General features: G+C 45.4%; 1 protein-coding gene across 1 annotated transcript in view; it reads left to right on the top strand.

The window, feature by feature from the left end:
* The window catches only part of LOC110579348 (ubiquinol-cytochrome-c reductase complex assembly factor 1), a 92,963-nt gene extending 69,804 nt beyond the window's left edge, over positions 1-23,159 (top strand). The window contains exons 8-10 of the mRNA XM_044918601.1: positions 12,228-12,305; positions 18,684-18,797; positions 21,661-23,159. Coding sequence (XP_044774536.1) covers positions 12,228-12,305; positions 18,684-18,797; positions 21,661-21,795 — 327 coding nt within the window. The 3' untranslated portion in view covers positions 21,796-23,159. The remainder of the gene's footprint in view (positions 1-12,227; positions 12,306-18,683; positions 18,798-21,660) is intronic.
* Positions 23,160-24,240: the final 1,081 nt, after the last annotated feature.

Genomic DNA, 24,240 nt, shown 5'->3' with positions numbered 1-24,240 from the left:
AGTGCCAGGGGGCTAGATAGAGGTTTGCAGCTCTTCATTTTATTACTTATTAAGTATAATCTGACATGATAATGTAAATAGAAAAAAGAAAGGCAGTTTTGCATAGTTATATGGAAAAACTGAGTCTCAGAGATTTGTCTTCCAGAGTTACAAGGTGGGGAAATGGAACTGTTTGGGCCCAGAGTTTGCTTAGATTTCAAAGCATTTCTAAGGTCAGAGTGGGACTTGAATACAGATCACTAGAGAGAGCAACTCTTTACCAGATACAGTATTCCTGAGGTTTTCTTTTTCCTTTAGATAAAATGTTTACTGTTTTAGCAATATTTTACTGAAAAAAAGAGGACAAAAAGAATTAACCTAAAGAGGTGAGGGCCACTCTCAGAGCTCATAAAGCCAAGTCCATTCTATTTTCTGGGACTCGGAACTTTACTGCTTGTCTCACCATTGGCCTTCTCATTACTTGAGCAGGAGTGCTTCTACCAGAATCCAGGCTCAGCCATTCCCAGGGTACTTCTATATGATTCTGTCAGTGGAGTAGCCCTTCTGTTTGAGCCTTAAGACAAAAGAATGTTGGACTAGGAATCAGATGACATTGTTTCTGTGAACTTCTCCATCATCTCTGAGCAGAGTGGCAATTGGTGACTCACCCTTTGTTTCCTCATCTCCACAGCAGGGACCAGCCTGTTTCTGAGGTTACCACAGGGGCAATATTTGGGAAATTGTATGGTTCTGAGCAGTTAGCAGTAAGGAGACAGGAGTGAAAAACAAGCATTGTGTATGACCCATGGAGAACAAGGGAAATGCCCATTTGACTGTTTGGGGCTGTAGACTTTGGTCTGACCTCCTCTTCCCAGCTGGAGTCACCAGTTAACCTGTGTGATTCAGTGAATTAGGGTGGCCCATCTCTTTTGCTTCCCATTACTGTAGAGAAGAAGAAGACAGGACTGTTTGGTAAAAGGGCTAGGAACCTCAAGATTGGGAAAGCGGGTAGATTTTGGATCCTCCAAGAATGTTGTTTTCCAGGCAGCATGATGTCTGTCTTGGAGTTGCTGAGTGGGAAAGGACAGTGCTGCCTCCCGGTCTTCTGGGATATTTAGATCCTCAGCACCCAGGACAAATGACAGTGCCCAGACTCCATTAGCAAAAGCACTTACTAGCTTGTTAATTCTCCATTTTCATCTTTTTCACTTGTATGTCTGTGCACTTGAGATGGCCAGTACTGATGGGGAGCGAGTGTCCTGTAGTTTCCCACTGTCCCAAGTCTGCCTAAATTCAGTAAAAACTATTTTAGAAAGCAGTGTTGTGCCTGCAGTTTTCCTGCACTCATAAGTGCAGTCATGAGGTCCATTGCGCATTTGGGAGCCTGCAGGTGTTTCTGGAAACCTAAGGTGTGTCAGCATCTTGCTGACCTCGTGACCGCAGGTAGAATGCAGAGGACCCAGATGGATGATACCCACTGACATGTAGCGAACGGATTGCTGGGAAAGGGGATCAGGCTCCTCGGCCCTGGTGTTCTGTACTTCTGCTCCACTGGAGACGCCTGCCGGGCTCAAGCTAAGTACACATCTTGCTCATATTACATCTTGTTCAAGTAGGATTTTCCATTACCACAACACAGGAGACATCGAGGGCACCATGAATGCTAAAACCCTACAAGACTGCGACCAGGGTCAGAAAGTCATTAGCTTATGATTACAAATAACTGTTGCATTCTTTTTTCAGCTGGCATTCAGCGAGGTCTGATTATGTGCAAGTCATGGCCTCCTCACCTTTTCTCCTCTGCATCCACCTGATAATCAAATGCTGTTGATACTGCTGTAGACATTTCTCTGGAAAGCCTTCCTCTTTATGCCTGTTGCCACTTACGTTAATTCAGTTCCTTACCAACTCTCACCTGGGCCATTGCTGCAGCCTCCTCTGGTATTCCTACCTCCTGTGGTATTCCTACCTCTGGCCTTTCCCCTAACTTTGTGGTCTGTACTTTATACTTCTAGGGTTAATTTTCAGAAATATCCCCTGTGCTCAGACCTCCTCATGTGGCATTCAGGGCCATTTCCAATCAGACAGATACTGCCTTTTCTGTTCTGCCTCTGCTTCTTCCCATTCATGGCCTCTTTGTTACAAATTTTCCTCTGCAAATGCAGTATTTGTTTACCTCTCTGTGGCTTTGCACATACCATTCTTTCAGTCTGAAAAGTGGTAATCCCTGTTCACCCTTTAATATCTAATGTAGTAAATGTTGCTTCATCTCTGAAGCCTTTCAGCCCCCAGATTCGCCGTTGCCATTTTTTACAATGCGCTAGGTGTTTCACTTGTGTGTGGTGTGTCTTTCACATGAGATCACAGACTTCCTTAGGACAGCTACTGTGTTTCATTCATCCTTTTTGTCTACTGCATACCATAATGCCTTAAATATGGTAGGCACTCAATATATGCTTAGAATATGTACAAGGCAGTGTAGAATTCTGCACCTGGGCAGCTTATGGTCTAGCAAGGAACATAAGTTACTTCATAATACTACTGCTCAGAATGGGATAAGTATTGTAAGAGAGGCTTTAATGTATACACATGGTTAAGTCACAGATTAAAATTTGTGAGAAGAATCATTTGTAATTGGAATTTTTTTTTTAATTTTGTGGTAACATATACATAATATTTATCATTTTAACCTTTCACAAGAGTACCATTTGGTGGCCTTAAATGAGATGCATTCATAATGTTATGTAACCATCATCACTATCTATACCAATTTTTTCATCATCCACAACAAAAAATCCCTCATTTCTATTCTCCCCAACTCCTTGTAGCCTCCTGTGCCTATCCTAGGTACCTCACAGAAGGGGAAATTACACAATATTTGTCCTTCTCTGTCTGACTTATTTCATTAAATGTAATGTTTTCAAGGTGTATCCATGTTATAGCATATATCACTTCATTCCTTTTTATGGCTGAATATTATTCCATTGCATGTAGATAACCACATTTTGTTTATCTGTTGATGAATGCTTAGGTTTTTTCCACCTTTTGGCTATTGTGGATAATGCTGTTATGAACATTGGAGTACAAGTATCTGTTCCAGTCTCAGCTTTCGATTCTTTTGGGTATCTAGTTAGGAATGGAATTAGTAGGTCATAGGGTAGTTCTGTGTTTAACTTTGTGAGAAATTGCCAAACTATTTTTCACAACGCTGTGCTATTTTACATTCCCACCAGCAATGCTTGAGAGTTCCAGTTTTTCTGTATCCTCGCTAACACTTGATATTTTCCTTTTCCTTTTTTTAAAATTATAGCCATTCTAGTAGGTGCGAATGGAATTATCCTTTGCTTATTATACTTCCGGTAATTGCCTGCTGATTGGTTCTACCTTGATTATTGGCCATTAATGACCACTAATAAATGAAACTGTTTTCACCTTCCAAATCTTGTATTTAACAACAGAAAACCAAAGCCTGATCAAACCTTCCGTGCACTGGCACTTGTTAGCAGGGCATGAGCCCTTTGTTAAACTTGGAAGTGTAAGCAAAAGGGCATTTCTTAGAAAGTTTCCTAGTTATTCTTCCATAGCACTTGTTATAGAGCAGGCAGGGTACAAAGGTCTGTTAATGTTTAACCTGTTCACTTCAGAGAGTTGGCTATTATCTCATTAGAGTGATCAGCGAGAGAGGAAAAACTCAGTTGCCCACTTCATGCTTTCTTACCCTGACAGTTGTGAATTTCTTTCTTGGTTCAGTCAGAAGCTCTCCTTCTTAACTTCAGACTTCTGTATAAGTATTTTGACTTCAAGTCTAGAACACTAGCAGATGGTAGTCATGGAACTAGAGGTGGTCTTGAAATATTTCAGTGGAAGAGACTGCTTTGAGAGAGGTGTGGGGTTTCAGAGGCTATGAGAGGACACCCTGAAAGGACAGGAATTGGGCCTCTTCAGCCTAGAGTAGTGTTTGGAAACCATGAAAACAGCAGCAGCATGTACACAGACCTGCTCAACCCCTCTCCAAATCCTTGTACTCAATCCTTGTACTCAAGGGAACTTTCCTGAAATTTGTAAAAGTGGATGGACATCACTAATGCAAGAGGTAATTATGACAGGAAATACTACATTGAGTCATTCTGCAGACGTGCTGAGCAGTGCCGTCTTTGCCCTCAGGGAGCTCACAGTCTAATGCAGTGGGAAATGAGGGGGGCAGACTATAAACAGATATTAAAATAGCACAGTATGCCTTCCTGGTGGAAATGCTAAAAACCACGTGAAGGAAAAAGCAACAAGCTTTGGGGAACTTGAAAGACTTCGCAGAAAATGAGGTGATGCTTCTTCTGTAAAATGAGGACAATGACACCCCCCTTTTAGGATTATTGTGAAGATTAAAGAGATAATACATAAAGCTTTTAATACAGTTGCTGGCACATGGTAGGCATTCAACAAATGTTAGCTAATGTTGTTATGTTATCATGGAAAGGTTTTATTGAATTGATGAATGACAATATATCCATTAATTGCACTCAACAGAGACTGACGAGCTAATTTAAGCAAACAAAGGCATTTATTGGAGGCTAACTAGTGCTCACAGAATGGAAAGGAGAGTTTGACAACAGGCCCCAGGAAGCTCAGGGATCGCAGTATTAGAAATAAGAACTTAGTACAGTCTCTTTGGGATGACCCAACTTTAGCTGCCTTTTATCTTTGAATGTCGCCACTCAGAAGCAAAACTCTGATTAGATTAGCTGGGATTCTCTGCCCATCTCTGTGTTGAGGGGACAGGTTTCCAGGACCAGCAGCCTGCCAACTCATATGGAGTTGGGGAGGAGTAGGTCTGGGTCCTAAGGAAGAGATGCAGAGAGTGAGTGATACTCATCTCAGACAGTATCAGAGTACTTCCAAAATCTGCTGATCCATTGGTACTGTTGATGGAAACAACCAGGCCAACTCATGGAACAGCCTTTGGGTGTTTTTTTTTGTCCACGGAATCTTGAATGCTCTGGCTTATGACCAATGGCAACCCAGCGTGACCATACCTATCTGACATTCTTCATTGAAATTTCTCTAGTTTCTCTGTGTTTATTCTTAAGTATGGTAGCTAAAACAAAGACTCTTGACTATTACAATAGTAGAAGAAAGAAAACTTTTTGACCTTTGTATATGGAATTTCTTTTTATATGTCCACCTTAAAAATTTCTCATTTGTCAGCTCATGATCAGAGATTTGCTCTGGGACTTTATTATGACTATGTAGTCAAACCCTTTCTTCAGCTGTTACTTATTATTATTTTGGCCTATACATGCTACAGTGTATTTGACCTTGTTGAATCTCATCTCCTTTCTAGGATAACTTTTCAATAATTCAGAGTCGTTTCCATTTTACTCTTCTTTTTCAAAGTACTGAAATTAGCAATTTTAATTTTTTTGCTTGTGTGATTCTCCGTTTCTGATATGACCCATCAGAAGCAGAAAGGTGTGACATTTTAGGTAGACACTGGATTTAGGGACCAGCTGTCCAAGATAAAAGTCATAGCACTGTCACAAGAAGGGTGTGACTCTGGGGCAAGGCATTTAACATTTTTGAACTTCTCTTTTCTTGTTTATAGAGTCAGGACAATAGTAGCAGTTAGGCTGTGAGCTCCTAGAAGGGCAAGGTTATGGTCATGAGGCACAAAAAGAGATCGTATATATGCATACATTATCAAATCAAATGCAATGTATGCTCATTGTTACTACCACCATCATAACTACTATCAGTTCAGATTTTCGGTGGAGGCCCCCAGAATTGTTTCCTTTAGGACTTTGTGCTGTCAATGTTGTTAAAACAGTGACTCTTTCAAGCCAATATTCGCCCCTCTAACTGGAATACGCGTGAGACTTGCCATCTGGGATGCAACAAAAAACTTCAGAAATAGAGTAGATTAGAGCTGTTACCTTCCTCTTATCTCTATGTCCTGACACAGAAGAAAATTAAATTGGCGTGATAGTTTGATCATCCCAGGATCATAGTGTTCCTCATCAGCTCTTTTCAAGGTGATTTCAGACTTAACTGTTGTGTTTGAATGTCTTGTCAAGTGGGTACATGACTGTAATTTTCAAGGACAGCTGTCTCTTGCTTTGCTCTTTTCCAAGCCAACCATTCAGAAATTAAAGCTAGTGGTTCTGCAGGTATGCCTGCCAAACCGTGTACCTCGTTTTTCAAGACATGATCAGGCAGTGCAAATTTTGAATATGCAGATTCCAAGCTGCAAGACTGGGATTTTTAAAATAAATAAGTAAATAAATAAATAATTTGAAGAGACATTTCAATGTAGCAAGCTTCCCTGTGCATTAAAAGTTTGAAATGATTTATTAAAATAAGATGTAAGAATTATCTCATGTTTTGTTTAGGTTGGCTTTTCATCACAGCTGAAATATGCTTTACTCAGATTGACATGATTTTCTAAAGAGGGAAGAAGAAATTGAAACTGACCATCTTTTCATGTTTTATTATTTTTCCTTTTCTTCTTGGTATTAATACAATTTTCTCTGGATCTTCCTAACACACACACACACACAGAATTTTATTTTGTTGTATTTTGTGATCACTGCTAAAAGGTCCTTAGTAGATCTGTTAGTCATCATGCAAGTAAGTGAGTTACATGCACGCATGTGTATTTGGTCTCTCCATGTCCCCCTTCTCTCTATCTCCTCTCACCTCTTTCTGTGTGTTTCACATTATATTGCACAGTGAGCTCATTCTAACATTAAATTTAATAGACTGGCTGATGTTCAGTGCCTATTGCCATGCAGTCACTGTAGCCCATGGTCTTGATACTGCAAAGTGTTGCTGATGGCCTTTCTGACTGCTGGAAAGACCTGACCTGTGATCTTTTGCACTGTTGTACCCTTAGGATGAATTTTGTGTGTTCCTTATGCTGTAGTCAGCACTCTAGCCACCCTTTATTATTCATTCGTTCCAACAAATTCTTTTCTTTTTTATTTAAGATTTTACTTTTTAAGTAATCTCTACACCTAACATGAGGCTCAAACTCACAACTCCAAGATCAAGAGTATCATGCTCCACTGACTGAGCCAGCCAGGCTCCCCTATTCCAACAAATTCTTATTAGCCTGCTGCTGTTAGTGGCTTTGCCTCAAGCCAGTAGCTGTAAAACTTATCCTTACCTTCATGTGCATCCGTTCTTGTGTTGTCACCACCAACCTTCTTCCATTCTGTCTTCCTATGCCCCAATCACACCCTTTTGCCCACTAGTTTTCCCAGGAGTGGGGCTGAGCTATGCTAGCAATGTCTGATGTCTATTAGTAGTTGGCCACTGATGACCCATCTCTAGGCACCATTGGAATTGGGAATCTCTGAATTGTGTTTACCCAAGACCATATTAGTTATTCTTAACCCTGCCTCTACAGATAATCTAAGTTGTAGGTACATGAGGGGGTGACCACATAAATTTTTGTGTTTGTTCTAATGTAGATAAGCATTGGAATCAGACTGCTCTGTATTCTTGTCTTCACCCACTATTTCCTAGTTTCCCAAATGTCAGGTTCCTCTTCTCTTAAGTGGGGATAGTAACAGTACCTGTCTCAGTCACTGGGAAGAATTAAATGAGCTCACATGCATGAAGCTCTTAGCATAGTTCTTGGCACTTGATAAATAGTTATGGGACCTCTCTCTGGACTTGAATCACTTTTGTGGCACTGTAGACTGGGGAGAGGAGAGGCTTTGCAGAAGGTATAATTTATAAGCTATGTCTTAGAGGATAAGGAGTTAGCATCCCAGTGGACAAAGAAGGGGGAAGGAATCCCGGCAGCAGTATGCTTAAGAGCTATGAGAGAGCAAAGTTTATTTGTGGAAATTGCATATCGTTTACTGTGAATGAAGGGTGAGCTAAAAGTGGGGAGGTGGGAGGAGGTGAGGCAGGAAAGATGACCAAGAACAGATCACAGAGAACCATGTAGAGCTCAATAAGGAGTTTAAACTTGATCCTCCATTGTTCCCTCCACCCACATAATCTGGTTCCTCTGTTAAGCAGTCACATAAACGTCTTTAAGAGCAGCAACAGTGAAAAGGGGGAAGAGGGCAGCGAATTGGCCTCAAATGAACTGGCATGTCTTTAAAGCTAATACTCCTCCTCGAGAATACTATATTAATTAAACATGTGCCTTGCAAGGCTCATTATTGTTTTACTTGTGTTCCCTGTTGGTTGTCTCATTCATTAATCTGCTGATTAGTAACTCTGAACTCTTGTATCTCCCCACCCCCTTTTTTGGCATTCCCTTTTTAATATACTATGCTGTTCCCCCTGGGACGTCAACTCCAGGACCCGTCCCTGGCCTGCTCGTGTTTGTTTTCTTTGCCCCTTGTGCCTGCCTCTGCTATAACATTTGTAGTATGTGTTAAGTAATCCTTAAGGTAACATTTTTATTATGTCATAAAAAGTGCATGGCAAATATATTATAACTCATGGACTTTGTTTAAAAATGAACGGATAATTTATTGAGTGTGTTACATGAGCCTTTCTCCCCTCCCCATTTCAGCTGAGACTTGCTGCTCATTTAGCCTAGCCTCCTATTGAGTGCTCCCACCCTGTGACATGCTGGGAAAGCAGACCCATGGTTGGCTAGAAATGACATCATAGTTTATGTACTCAATAAAAATTTAATTAAGTCATTACAGGAATTGCAGTCATCATTTAACCCTCTGATTTCTTCTGTTTAGTTTATTATTAAACATTCAGTAATACCAGTCACCAAATCTTGATGGCTTATAAAATACCTGCATGAATTTTAATAGCTTAAATAAATGGGAAAATATGAGTAACTGATATAAAAGGAACCTTTTCCTTGTGGTGGTGCTGTATGTATGGCTTTTTATGAAAAGCAAAGCATTATGGAAAGGATAAGAGTTGACTTAGAGAACAGCCCAAAACTGTCCGGGAGGAGTTTCTCATTTGGTTTGTCCATCCGTGTATTCATCGTGGGCAGGGCACTCCATATAGAATCATCTGGCAGTGGGGACACAGAACCTGCAGGCCAACAAACAAAGCTTAAGTGAGGGAATAAAATCCCAAGAGGTTCGCCAGAGGGAATATCCAGCTCCCCTTGGCTGCTGGGCTGGCTAGAAGGGCCCAGTAGGATGAGTGCAGTAGTTCAGGAAGCTGTTCTCACTCACCCTCACCTGTTGCCTGCAGATCATGTGTCTGCACTGATCAAGCTTCCACCCTCTTCCAGGAAGGGCCTTTTTCAGCCTGGGTGATGATATCTGAAAGCCATTCCTAGCAGTGGCTGCTTGCCATCTCTCAGCTAGAGAGGAGAGGGAGAGGCAGCTTACAGGTCACTGGAGTTAGGCTATAGGACCAGAGATAGTGGAGCCTTGCTCATAGGGACTTCTCGGCCAGCTCTCCATTCTTCCTGGGTCATAGCTAGCCAGAATGCAGGTGCATCCCAAGAGGAGAAAGTGTGTTTGTATGTAACTGGACCTTGCTGTAAACGGAGGTGTGCAGATTAATGAGTTGCTGATCTCTGGAAATGCCCTACATATGGTGAAGCAGATAAAGCACTTGTCTAGAAGCCAGGTTCCAATCCTGGCTCTGCTTTCTTTGTGACCTCAGATAAGTCCCTACCCCTTTTTGGGTCTCAGTTCACCATTTCCTCAGAGGGATTGAGCTAGGTGATCTTTGAAGACCCTTCCAGCTCTAAAGCTTACTAGGTAGATGCAACACATAAGCTAGCTCTGCTGAGCAGGTTCAGTGCATGTTTTTCTCTGAAAGATGCTCTTGCCTTTGTGTGATGTCTCTGACATCTGTTTGTGGCTCTGATTCTTCTTGCATGATGAGGAGAATAGCGTGTATGGGAATAGGGAGAGCCCCAGAATGGCTCTCAGTGGGACTGCGCTGTAGTCCCATCGTCGCACTTCAGAAGGAATGAACTCTAGCTCTGGCTTGTTTCTTGACTCCGCCTTTCACCTCAGCCCATTCTGGAAGATAGATGGTGCATTAAGAAGTTGGGCAGTACATATTTTTGAAATTTCAGAAACATGCAAGGTATTCAAGCAGCAGAAAAGGGGAAACAAACAAAAGGGTGTCATTGGACAGAACACGCTCTGGTGGCACTCAGGCCTCTGTAAGGATTCAGTCATCGGTGTGCCAGCCAGTCTCAAGTCCTGCTCTGGGCCAGACCCTGGACTAGGTGTCTGTCGGGGGTGCCAAGATTAATCAAACAGAGTTCCTTATGATCTTTGATCACAGACTAGTGGGAGAGACGGGTACATATGCAGTTCTCAACCGTGTTGTGCTTCCAGGAGGAGGAGTATGGACGGAGCTCTAGGAACATAGAGGCTGGAGGTCTGATTTGGCGTGGGTTGAAGGTAGTGGGGAAGGGTCATGGATTGTACCACCAGCTGCATCCAGTCTCACATTTTCCAGTCTTGAGCTGGGCCATTCTCTCTTCCTTTTTGAAAATTATCCCTGACTATTGGGACTGGTTTCAGTTTTCTATAAACAAACCAGAAGGTATTACTCATAAGTCATTGCATTTGCAGAGCACTTTACAGCTTACTGAGGCTTTCAGCATACATTGTTGAATTAATGAATGAATACATGCTAATTCATTTGCTGTTTAAACCAGCACTGTGTATAGGGCATTTGAAAGGCAAGGAAATAGAGAGGTTATTTGACTTACCCAATATCACATCCTCTGTATACAGCAGAATTAGAACTTGAACCCAGGTTGTCTGACTGAACCCAGGTCCTTTCACTACTCCTTTCTGCTCTTCTTCAGAGACCAGTTATGAGCCACAGGATTAAATCACTCAGTCTTTGATTTATGATCCAAAGTAAAATCATCCTTCTAGAGGCAGAAACCTGATGGAACGTAAGGCACATGGACTTTGGACTAAGACTGACCTGGATGCTAGTCTCAGCTTTATCACTAATTTGCTATGGAACCTAGGGCCAGTCACTTCACCTGCTTGGGGCTCAGTTTTCTGTGTCCATAAAAATGTGACTCTAGCCTACTTACCCTCTGAGCTCCAGTGACGGTTAAAGGAGATGGTATCCATAAAAGCATGTGGCCCATTCTAGGTCCTCAGTAAATGGAGGAGATGACAGTGGGCATGGTTATGGTCAGGGTTGTTAAGCACAAATCTTATTCTCCATGTAAAGTTCCAAATAACTTGGTTGTTTCTAAAACCTGTCAGTTTAAATATCCAGTGAGTCCTTACTTACGTACTGCACATTACACCAGGCTTTCTGCTGGTATCTCAGGAATGAAACATGGACCGGGCTTTCAAGCATATTCCTAGAAGTCTGGAGGTCAGAGTTTTACCCTACTGGAGACATTCAGTGAACTGCAGTCTGGACTCTGAAGGCCCACCTGGGTGTTCTCTGAGAGAAGTTCTACCTGGGTGTCCATGGTCTCCCTGGAATTGTATTTCAAAACAGTCTCTTAAGATTAACAGTCTTACTACTTCAGCCTGGCTTATTCTCTCCTCCTCTTCACAGCCTCGGGGGCTTTGGGGGCTCTCCTTTCTCCTCAGCATCTCACTCAGGGTCCTGCCTCTCTCCCTCCTCTTCGCACCTCTGACAACTTCCTTCTGTCTTTTACCACCACAAGCTCCTTTGAGTAGCCCTTAGACATTTCCTAACCTGGTCCCAACATACCTTTCCAGTGTTCCTGCCCATTCACCTTCCCTGGGACTCCCCAAACATTTTCTTTCCTGCCTCTGCACCTTGGCACACCTTGTTCCCTTTGTCTAGAATGTCCTCTCTCCTCCAAGGTCCACCTAAGTGTTACCTCCTGCAGAACTCTTCACCTGCTCCCAGAGCAGAGATCATTTGTACTAAAATTCATTTATTGCTCACCACTTTTGGGATAGAATTTGAGGCAACATATTGCAGTTTAATTATTTTTTACATGTTTGTTTTTCCATACTAGACTGTGTGCTTCTCCAGCTAAGAAACCATTTCTTACATTTTGTGTTCATAGGGTCTAGCACAAAGCCGGACATGTACTTGGGGCTTGGCTCATTAAACTGAGTTACTGCTTTGTGTAATCTGGAATCAAAACCTGAAAGAAGCTGTCAAATTGGGGAGAATCCTGGCAGATCAGGGAAATGGGGATGGACTAGCAGTTCGACCTGTTAGGGGCCTTCTCTCTTTGTTTTACTAAGAGTCTGTGATAGTTAAGAGGCAAAAATTATATTTTTTGTTCTTTTCCCCTTTTTTCATACTTTTGTTTTGTCATTTTGTTTCTGTAGGTTAATTCTTATATCCTGAAGAAGAACATGATCCTTATGACAAATAATTTCTATGCAGCAATCTTGGGATATGATGAGGTAAGATCATTTGCCAAGCCTTAAGCAGAACATTGGCTTCCCCCAACAGACTTTTTTTTTAATTTTAATTTTAATTAGTGAACACACAGTGCAGTATTGGTTTCTGGAGTAGAATTCAGGGATTCATCACTTACATAGAAAGACTTTTGATGAGAAACTCTGAGGGAACCTTCAGGGGACATCGTTACTACCTACCATTATGGCTTAGAATTTCCTCATCTTCATTGACTTGGCAACAGAAATGACTATGCCCAGCAGTTTGCCTAGTGCTTGGGAAAGAGAGCACGATATAATATGGTCAAATCATTCAACTAGTAGCATTTATTGAGTCCTTATGAGGTGCTGGATGTAGGGACAAAGGCAGATCAGTCACTGTTTTAGCCTCCAGAGATAGGAAGACATACACATATAAACAGCACGGGCTGCCAGACAAATCGCACACTTTTGTGGCTTTCATTATAAAGCAATACATACTCATTTCAAAAACTCATAAAACTGCACACAAGTGGTTGAAGTAAAAAATAGAAGGCCCCTTTCCTGTCCTGCCCAATTCCCTGTCCCAGAGGAAAACTTTGTTAATAGTTTATTGGGTGTCCTTCCAGACGTTATGTTTGCATACACAGGCACCTATGTATTTTCTTTACACAATGGAAGTTATACTCCATACACTATTCTGCACCTTGCCATTTTTGCTGAACAATATATCTTAGGCCTCCTTACACATCAGAACATTTAGATCTCATACATAACATCAAATTTACCATTTTTTTTTTTAAAGATTTTATTTATTTATTTGAAAGAGAGAGAATGAGAGAGAGCACATGAGAGGGGGGAGGGTCAGAGGGAGAAGCAGACTCCCTGCCGAGCAGGAACTCCAGGATCATGACCTGAGCCGAAGGCAGTCGCTTAACCAACTGAGCCACCCAGGCGCCCTCAAATTTACCATTTTTAAGTGTACATTTTAGTCGTCTTAAGTACATTCACATTGTTGAGCAATTGTCCCCACCATCCACCTCCAGAATTTTTTTCCATCTTCCCAAACTGAAGCTCTGTACCCATTAAACCCTTACTCTTCCCTCAGCCTCTTCTCAGCCCCTGGAAACCACCACCTTCTCCTTTCTGTCTCTGTGAATTTGAATACTGAGTACCCCCTTGTAAGTGGAATCATACGGGTTTTATTCTTTGTGACTGGCTTATTTCACTTAGCATAATATCCTCAGCGTTCACCCATGTAGTAGCATCCATCTCGTCTTTTTCTCCCCACTGTTATTATGGAAATTTCAAACACATCAAAAAGGTAAAAGAATGGTGTAATGAACATCTGTATGCACACTACCAGGGTTCCTCATACCTCATCTTTTTAAAAAACACGTGCATTTATGCTCATTTTGTGGTGACCTCCAGATTTAATGCAAGCACCACCCTTTCTGGGAAACAGGCCTGGAAATTCCCTGGGCTCAGTTCCTTCCACCTACCCTGGACTCCACAGCACTCGCTACACTAGTGTTAACTGTCACCCCGGCTGGGTGGGGACTCCTTCTGGGTGGTGGCAGTGTCTACCGTGTTTGCATTTCTCTTGCCTGGTGTGGTACCTGGCATGTGGTAAGGAATGAGGAAGGGAGGAAAGGCATAAAGGATAAAAGTAAGAAACTGGAGTTCAAGCTGGAGGAAGTGTTATCAGTCTGAAGATAATAATTAAAGCCAGGAGATAAGCTTACAAAAATAGGACTAGTTAAAATTGAGAGTTCCTGATTCTCAGTCCATCAGATATTTGCAGAAAACAGGAAGGTTTATTGGAGAGCAATTTAGATTGCATACCACACACGTCATTGATTTAACATGAGCTTTGTGGGAGTGGGACAGGAGTTGAGAAACACTGCTTACATCTACACATTTAATTGTTAAATTAGATACATTCTGACTGCAGAAGCCTTAGAGTATATGGAAAAATGAGGCTTAGAATTGAAGAAATAGCATTCTCTATTAGCTAGTATTTCTTTGAGGACTTTATTGCAGCTGGCTTGGCTGATTCCTTTCACCAGTATTAATAAAGATGTTCTGAATTGTGTCTCTTTTCTGTCCCTCCTGGCAGAGCCGTCTTATAAACATGCCTGATCACAAGAGTCACCTGGGGAGCTCTTCAAATCTAATTCTTGAGCACCTCTCTAAAGATTCCAGGTCAATAGGAGTGGCGCCTGGTATTTAGCAAGCACCTCAGGTGACTCTTTAGAGTGGAAAAGTTTGGGCAATATACTAATTACCTGGGACGCTTTTTTAGAAATACCATTGTTTGGGCCCTGTCTCCCAAAAGTTCTAATTTAACTGCTGTAGGTGGGCATATTTTGTAAAAGTTCCTCAGGTAATTTTAATGTGCATGCAGATCGGGCGCCTGGGTGGCTCAGTCGTTAAGCATCTGCCTTCGGCTCAGGCCATGATCCCAGGGTCCTGGGATCGAGCCCCGCATCGGGCTCCCTGCTCAGTGGGGAGTCTGCTTCTCCCTCTCCCACTCCCCCTGCTTGTGTTCCCTCTCTCACTGTGACTCTCTCTGTCAAATAAATAAATAAAATCTTAAAAAAAAAAAAATGTGCATGCAGATCACGTAGGTAAAATTCAGATTCTGACTCAGCAAGTCAGCGGGGAGGCCTGAGATTCTGCATGGCGAACAAGCTGCAGGTGACACGGTGCAGCCATTCTGCAGACCACACTGGGAGTCATGGATTCTAGAGCTGTGCTGTCCAAGACTAGCCACGTGCAGCTCTCTTTTTTGTTGTTTTGAGTAGGCCCCACATGCAGCGTGGAGCCCAGCTCGGGGCTTGAACTCATGATCCTGAGATCGAGACCTGAGCTGAGATCAAGAGTTGGATGCTTAACCGACTGAACCACCCAGGTGCCCCCAGATGTGGCTATTTTGATTTAAATTCCTTAAATAAAATTGAAAATTGAGTCGCACTGGTTACATTTCAGGTGCTCAATAGCTTTACGTGGCTTGTGGCTGCTGGCCTGGACCATGTGGTTATAGAGCGTCTCCGTCATCACAGAAAGTTCAGTTGGACAGTGCCGTTCTGCAGCACCCTTTTCCTAGAATGTTGCTTGGGTTGTGCCCCTACCCTGGCCACATTGAAACCTTCCTGTTTTCTGCTACATTAAGTCCATATTCCTCCATGGAACTTCCAGGTCTTCTGTCAACTGTCCCCCTCGTGACATGTCTTATCCACTGTTATCTCCTATTGCATTTGAGTGTGTAACCTTCTTTCCAAGTGAGGCCATTTGCCCCACTGCCCCACAGACATGCTGTGCCTGCTGGAAGGTCTCCTGGACAACTAGGTTTGGAGGGCAGTGGCCAAGTCTTGTCAGCTTTGAGCCTGGTACCTTGTAGGCACTCTCTCTGTAAATGTTCCGTGAACCAATGTATTCTGTCTTGCTTAGAATGTAGCTCTCCAAATATTCTCCACTCTTAAAGGCCCCCTTCTCCACAAAGCTTTCCCTGACCTCTCTAGATCTGTGTTTGTTTACTCTGAATTTCAGCCTCATCCATTCATCTATCTATCCGTCCATTTAACAGTATAAGGTGCCAGCCATATGGGATGCACTGGGAATATATTGGTGAATAAAACAAACATGGTGTGGTTCTTTCCCACTGGAGCTTACCTTCCAATGGGAGACAGGCAGTAAACAGGTAAACAAGCAAATAAATATCTAGTTACAAATAGAGGGTCATAGAAGCTAAGACCGAAGAATGAGGAGTCACCCATGTACATAGTCTACCTTGGAGTCTCCCTATACAGATTGGCAGTTGTTCACTCTCTAGGATTTGATCCTGTGCTGCTGTTTGTTGGGCACTAGCTTGTCTCTTCAACTGGATTGCAAGCTGCCTGTGAGCTGAGACCATTTTGCTATGATTCTGTGTTCTCAGCATCATGCTAAGCACATAGTGGTGTCACAAATCAGTCTTTTCTGAGTGAGACTGCCACTCCAAACCCTTAACCATAACCTGGACCCTCAAGGCACAGGCTTTCTCTCAATTACTCTAGACCTGGGTGTCTTATTCCTGAAGGATGCTTTTTTGTGTCGTGAGGGAAAACAAGCAGGCCCCCTAGTAGATTGTGGGAACATTGCTATGCAAACTAATATTTGGCCGCCAAGCACCCCTTTTCCTTTCCTGATTTCTCTCTCAGACCAGTCTCCCATATGTTTTCACTGACTTACTAGCAGTTTGGTAGAAAAAAGGGTGAAGTTGGGCTTATTGATTTGTTCAGCCGTTTTTATTGCACCCCCCACTCTATGCCAGGTACTGCGTCCTAACTAGAGCTAGTCAGGAACCACCCCTTGACCTCACCAGTGCATTCTGGTCCTGAGTCTACCACCAATTAGCTAGATAACCTCTAAGCCTTTGTGTACTTATCTTTCAAATGGGGATAATCATATCTGTTCTTCTTGGCATACGTAGTCATTAGGAGCCAGGTGTGTGAAGGAACTGACAGCCTGGAACAGTCAGGTGCTATCACTGTTGATCGGAGTCCTGAGTCACCCTTTTCTTTCCGACTGATGATGGACTTGCCCCTTCCCAGGCATCTCCCCCATTGCCAGGGGTGCCTGTTTGCAGCAGACCGTGGCTCCCAGGGCTTTTGCTGTCCTGTGCTCTGTGCTCATTCTCTAGGTCCTCATGACACCCGCTCCCAGGCTGTTCTTTCCCACATAGCACATGTGGGTCTCTGCCAGCAGCTCTCCAGCTTGTGCCCGGGGCACTTTAGACACAAGCAGGCTGTTGTGTTAGCAAATAGCTTGGAGAACGGTGATGTGCCTGAGCTTGTTCTTGGGCCCTGTCCCCATCTGCCAGAAGAAGCTGGTTTTCCTGACTCAGCCATTGTGCCAACACAGTCTCTTAAGCTGGGGAATTATAGGGATGTTGAGCAGGGGGCATTTGGAACAGGTTGACTGTTTTTCCACCAAACTGTCAGCACCCCATCCTGGACTTGGCCCTTCGTGGCAGCAGGCCTGACGTCGGACCTCATATGCCGCCATGTCCCAGAGGCCAACACGCAGTATCACATTGAAGACATGATCTGGGGTCTTCGTGTAATGCTTTGCCACTTCCAGAGCCTGTCATGGCCATGGTCTCCGAATTCTCACAACAGTGCTGTGGGCGGGTCTTGCTGTGTGTGTTTGGCTCATGAGGAACTGAGGCTCAGGAAGGGCTGGTGGTTTTCCAAGGGCCACATGGCCGTCAAGTGACAGAGCTGCCATTTGAACCTAGGTGGTCCGATCCCTAGATCTCACTGTAGTTTCAGCTCTGGCCCCAGCTGCCTGCCAAAGCGAGCTCCTGGTCCTTGTATCTGACATACTGCACGTAACAGAATGCCTTTCCATGATCTTTTATAATGCAACTGTGTGTAGGGCAAGCACTTTCATCTCTGTTTCATAGATGAGTGGTGAATTGTCTGCCATCTCTGAGCTTGGTAGTGGCAGAGCCAGGATTTGATCTGGCCTTCTGACTTGTAAGTCCCAGTTGGTGCTTTGTTTGGTTCCATATTAGCTTGGCACCTGGACAGAGCAGCTTTTTGGGGCCTTTCCACTCAGTCACCCTCACCCCACGAAGCAGGACCATCCCCTCTCCTTCCCTTAGAGGTCCAAGCTAGAAAATGGCCCTAGTCCATGGCCCAGGTGCTGATTAGTCTCTGTGATATTTGGGCTTCTCAACAGAGCCCTCCTTCGTGCTGCAAAGGACAATATTAGACACACGCACACAGGCTCTGAGCGTTCCCTCTGGCCCATGGCAGCTCTGCTGAATGGCCTGTTCCTGTACTTGCGGCAGGGCTAGCCGTGGCCAACCCAGAGATGGGTGACAGTGAGGCCAAGGTGCCTGGTTTCCTTTCCCAGAGAGACAGCTGCCTTGCAGATGTGTGCCCTTGGACCAGGAGAGAAGGTGCAGTCTATGCCCACCTCTATTCCTGGGAAAAAATACCCACCCACAACACTCTGTGCCCATTCCTTGCGGGCAGTGGTAGGAGCACTGGGCCACCGTTTCTCTTGCTGGCCTCACAGGTATTGCTGGGTCGAGTACAGTGCGGGAGAGTAGCGAGAGCTGTGGCCTGGGAGGGCAGCCAGACATGAACCCGATCTCTGCATTAATCTTAGCCAGTCACTCGGCCCCTCTGGCTCCCGTGTACTTCCTGTGCATAAAATGAAAGGGTTGGACCAGATGCTCTCTGAAGACCCCATCTGGCTCTACCATGTAGCTGCCCCGTTTCTTTCTTGTGGTGTCTATAAGGTCTTTTCCAGTCCGATTCTGTGGTTGTCAGCATGTTCACAATATCCCCAGCTTTTGTACGTATGGCTCTGCCATACTCCCTGGAAGACCAATTGTACTCTGTGTTCCAGGGGATCCTTTCAGATGACCGTGGGCTGGCTGCTGCCCTCTGGAGAACCTTCTTTAACCAAAAATGTGAAGACCCTCGGCAGCTTGAATTGTTGGTGGAGTATGTGAGGAAACAGGTGAGCAACCCCAGCCCTCCCCTCCAGAGGCTCACGGGAAGCAGGTCTTTCCTGAGGTCTGGAGATGCTGGACTTTAGAGGATTGTGAGAGGTTGAGTTGCCAGAGGCCAGTCTGAGGGAATTCTGACCACATCCTGTCGGCAGCAGGTGCTGATGAACACCTTCTGTGTGCCCAGCCATGAGCTAGGCTGGGAGTGGGGAACGGGATGGAAGAAGAAGCACTGAGTAGTCTGCTCTCAAAAACTTTTAGGCATTCATTCACTACATATTTGGTTACCTGTTATGTGCCTAGTGCCGTGTGAGACCATCGGCACACACAGTCCTGTAGGATATGGGAATGTGGTGCCGTGTGGTCGCCCACTGTAGCCCCCTCTGTCCCACTTTGAAGCTCCAAGATTCATGCTTCCTGCTCCTGATTTCTAGCAGGACTGGGCTCCAGGCAGCATTCCACGGGTGTCCCTCAAGCCTCTCCCCACTGAGTGCCAGCCACAATCAAGTAGCGTCCTCCTGCTTCCTTCTCCACCCCCTCGTCCCCCAGGGCTCCCTGACACCAGAATTTCTAAGAGAAAACTCCAGAGTGGAGACTCTTAACTATATTGTTTTCCTTGAAACCATGGCAACTTCACTCCTTGATCTCTCTGCCCCCTGATCCTGTATTGATAGGAAAACCATATTTTATAGATGAGGGAGCTGAGTGGCAGAGAAGAGGAACATAGAGGCTTTTCCAGGGTCTCCCAGTGAGTCAGCCTGCACAGCTGGCCTACAACCCAAGCTGGTGATTCATGTAGCCACTAGAGAGGCCTTAGCTGCTTCAGACAGCTCATCAGCTCAGGCTGTCCCATGAGTCACACCTTTGCTTCATGGGCCTGGCCCTGGAGCTGAAGGGGCCTCACCCCACGGTTATTCTCTTACTCACCTGTGTCCATGGCCTTCAGGCCTTCAATAGCCAGGCAGGGGAAGGCCAGGCCCTGGCTCTTGGGGAGAAGACAGGGCCAGCAGGAGCAGCTTGCTGATTGCTGGCAAAACCACACAGTGGGGCTCTTCAGACCCAGAGGGTAGAGAACCCCAGAAGCCAGGACTTTTGTTTGACCATTCTTCAAATCTGCCAGAGCTGGGAGAAGGTACTGTGGCCAGAGGGCTCCACCCACAGAGAACTCTTGAGACTCACACTACGGACTGGACTCACCGTCAGACACAAGTGGCAGTTGGCAAAGCAAATGCTGTGTTTTTTGAGAGACTAGCCTAACTTTTCCATCTGCCGTGGTGGGCTTGTGCCAAGGGCCACCACAAGGACACAGCTGGGACTTCTCCGAGGGCTCTAAAAGAAGGGACTGCACACCATTGCCCCTAGAAGAAATCCCATATTGTCCAGTGAGAAGCAGGCAATAGGAAAACAGTGATGGGGCTCTTAGGGAAGTAGGGAGCTTTGATGGGACCCGGGCCTGTCAGCAAAACTGAATATCTGCTGTGCCAGGCACTCTGGTGAGAAAGCAGAGATTCACAGGACCCACACCTGCCCTCCAGCCAGCTCATGGTTTGGTGAGGAAGCCAGTCAGGCACAAGGCTAACCCTGGAATAAGTCAGTCTGTGATGATACAGGTAGGAACAAAATGCTGTGGAAGGCCAAAGAAAGGCGAGACTGTGAATGAGCAGATCAGGAAAGACCAGGAAGCCGGGCCCTCAACAGACTAGCCCTGCACCACGATCCTAGTTGGTCTGGTGGGTAGCCCAAGAGCCAATCCGAGGTTGTGTTGAGATTTTCAATGCAGAAGATGGGCAGACAGGTGGCATTACGCACAGAGATGGAGTTGTTGGAAAGAGGAGTGTGTTTTAGGCAAGGTAATGGGTCAGTCACTCTCCTTGAACTAAAAGACAGCAGGACATGTGGAAACCTAGACCTGACATATATGTGAGAGAGGGGTTGAGTTCAAGGGTCAGCAGCCTGAAGATGAAACAACAGGAGTGAAGGGATTCTTGGAAGAGGGAGACGGTCCAAGGACTAGGATGAGGCTTCCAGACTCCTGCCCCCTTCCTCCCAAATGCCTTCTTACCCCACAGTGGAGCTTCATCTCTCTGAATCCAGAGCTCACTCCTGATGTGATCCAGCTCTCCCCTTGATTGTGCCTGTCCACTTGAAAGCATTTCTCATTCTGCTGTTCTTACTAGCAGCAGCCTGGGGATCCTCCCAGAGACCACCTTTATCTCCTGAGACTCGGCCACTCATTAGATCACCTGCCTCTTGCAGAACTGCCCAACCTCGCCTCCCCTGCAGCTGCTCCCCATTCTCCGTATTGTGGGTGTCCCTTCTCCACTTGCTGTTCAGGGGGATAAGCTCCCCCAGCCGTCCTCGTGGGTGAAGCTAGACCCACTGGTCTGCACGGCGGCCTGCTAATTGTGGGGTCAGAGCTCACTAGAGGACAGTAGAGGCATACATATTTAAAATTTTAAAAGGTTCCCGTGACTACAGTGTACACGTGTTGTATCATTTAATCTGTTCATGAGCCCTGAATAGACAGATAAAACTCACACACACATCCCAAGGACGTGTCTCCCCTAGTACATCCTCCCTAGAAAGTTCTTGCAGCCCAGAAAGTCAGGGCTTGTGTGACTGTCTATTCAGAGGTATGATGGGGAGTTCCCTAAAGCCTTCCCAATGAGCTTCTCCAGGAATTCTTTTCTCCCAACCCACTTTAATGAAATAATCTGGGAGATCAGAGACCTGCTGTCCTGGGAGCTGGGATGGTCAGACCCCCCCCCCTTCCCCCAAGGCCCCTCCCTGTCCTCTCCGTTTGAAGGCTGGTTTCTTATGCCATCTTACGTCTCTCCTGCCCTTGTCCTCTGTTTCCTGCTCGCCTGGTTGCAGATGCAGTACTTGGACTCCATGAATGGTGAGGATCTGCTTCTGACAGGGGAGGTGAACTGGCGCCCTCTTGTGGAGAAGAATCCTCAGAGCATCCTGAAGCCTCATTCCCCAACTTACAACGACGAAGGTCTTTGATGGGCTGGTGCCTCTGAACAGCTGGCCCGCTGGCTTTGAGGAACTGCCAGGAGAGAGGTGCTTGTTTGGCCTGGAACCCTGCAGAAAGTGGCCTGAACTGACCTTTGAACAGCATCTGTCAAATACCTGGCCCCATTTGTGTTGATTATCCTCTTAGTATGCCCAGGAGTCTGATCTGGTGGGGTACAGTGCTGGGAGAACCCTTAGCTCTTCTGAGGTATCCTCCCCCCCAGGAGAAGCCTGGAGCAGGAGCTCCCCAGCACACACTCCCCTGGTCCCCTCCAGTAACTCTGATTGACAGCTTTTCCCAGAGGCCGCAGAGGGATGGGGATAGGTTAGCAAGGGGACACTTCCACCAAGGGCCCACCGTGGCCAAGGGGCAGTTTGGAATGCTGCTGAGTCAAGACGGGTAACCACGCTCTGTCCTCCGGCTTTGAGCCATGGAGTTGAGTTGGCCATTAAAAGAAACAGAGACTTATCTCTGCCATGGATTGTCTTTATTCCAGGGTTTTTAGAAACTTACCTTAGATGGCAGTTGCCATAAGCTGAGGGCCACCACCCAGCTCAGTTAGAGGCAGGGAAGGCGAGAGGGTCAGGAGGGTCTCTGCTGCTCCTTTTGTCTCTAGTTCATGGAGATGTCACTGTTCTGGCCAAGGCCTAGCCTGCCAGGCTCCATCGTCTGGGACCCAGAAGGGCTCTGATGGCCAAGGGGCTTGTCACATCCTGAGTCATTTGGAAAGAAGCCCCAAGAACATAGGTCCCTTTGTCACGAGGGGAGGAACATGCTGTCTTTCCTCTGTTGACTCCCTTTATGTGAGATACTGGGGAGAAGAGGAGAAAATTCTTTCTGGCTTCATTGTGCCATCCCAGGGCCCAGCCCCGTGCCCAGCTTTCTAGCCCCGTCCCAATTTCTGGAGCATGTGCTGCACAGCCAGCTCGGTCTGTGCACTTGAGGATCAGTCCCCTCCTTCCTGAGTGTGGGTCATCTCTTGGGGGATTTTCTTCACATGGAAGAAAGGGGGCGGGGAACCATAGTGCCCCTCCTTCCCCCATCAAACTTCCTTCATTTAACTTGCTATAAAATGAGTCATATAAAGAAATTCTATATGGGTGAGGTATATCCCACTTCTGTGAAAACATTACAAATCAGACCGCCTTCTCAGAGTTTATTTAAGATGCTTTTGTTGCAAGCGGAGTTCTAGAGTGAAGCCCCCTCTGTGTGTGTGAGATAGTAACACCTTGTAACTCATTACAGCTGGGCACTATTTACATAAACCAGAGCTGAGCCAGGCAGGAATTTGCTGATTAATTTATTTTTAATGGAGTGAAGTATACCATGCACCAAAATAAACTTTACTGTGTGTACCTAACTGCTCCTGGAATGGATGGAAAAATTAATGGAACAGATTTTGGCTCCCAACTCCACACACTAATTCATATATAAAAGTTATTTGAGCCTTAACCCATTTGCTGCCCAGGGCAGCTCCCCAGCCACAGACCCCAGCCCACAGCACCAGTCCAGCTACTGGGCTTGCTTGAGAATCATGGAACTGCAGATTTAGAAGAAACTTCAGAGGTCACTTAATCCAGTCTGGGTCCAGAACTTGACTCCCCTTCTCGCATCCCAGTTGGCCCCTGTCCATACAAGCCGTTTATGAATACCTCCGCCTGCAGAGCCAAGTCGTGTCTCCATAAGCTGAGTAACTGTCAAACAGGGCAACTTGTAACACGGAGCTGCGTTTTAAAGAGCCGAATTGGATCTATCAGGTCGGGGATGTCCCGAAGCCCTCACTTGCAGACTCTCGGCATCTTTCACCCACTACACACCTCCTTCCCCTTCAAGATAAAATCCAGGCTCCTGGAGGCTGCAAGGCCCTTCTTAATTTGACCTGTGCTTGTTTCTGAGTCTCGAATTCATTTCTTTTCTGAACAAACTGAACCGCTTGGGTGTTCTGAAGAGATCATCCTGTATGTTTCCTCTACCTGGTATTCTTGCATCCCCTTTTGACTAGAGAAATCCCATGTGTGCTCACATACCCACCCCCCGTCCAGCCTTGTCTGCCCCAGGTGCAAACTATGGCTGACATACCCACCCTCCATCCTGCACTGTGAGCTCCTTCAGAGTGGGCACTGTGTTTGGGTCAATCACCTTTGTTTCTCTAGTGCCCCCGGAGTGCCTGGCTCACAGTAGGCATCAGTAAAAGCTTGGACAAATGAAAGAAGGAATGCATTAGATCATCAGTCATTATCAGTACGAGCCCAACAAAAAAGTCCCTTTCTGGATCATTCTCTGACCTACAGTTCAGCTTATTTTAACTATTCAGTACAGAGTACCTCCACTGGCCTTTGCGTAGGAACGGAAAGCTAAATGTTCGTTCTGTAGCTACATGTTTTTCTTTCTCTTTTTTTAAGTAATCTCTACACCAACGTGGGGCTCAAACTCAA

Source organism: Neomonachus schauinslandi, chromosome 10 (genome assembly GCF_002201575.2).
Source record: "Neomonachus schauinslandi chromosome 10, ASM220157v2, whole genome shotgun sequence".
NCBI lineage: Eukaryota > Metazoa > Chordata > Mammalia > Carnivora > Phocidae > Neomonachus > Neomonachus schauinslandi.
The sequence above is the reverse complement of the archived record's forward strand: the minus strand, read 5'-3'. Positions and strand labels throughout refer to the sequence as shown.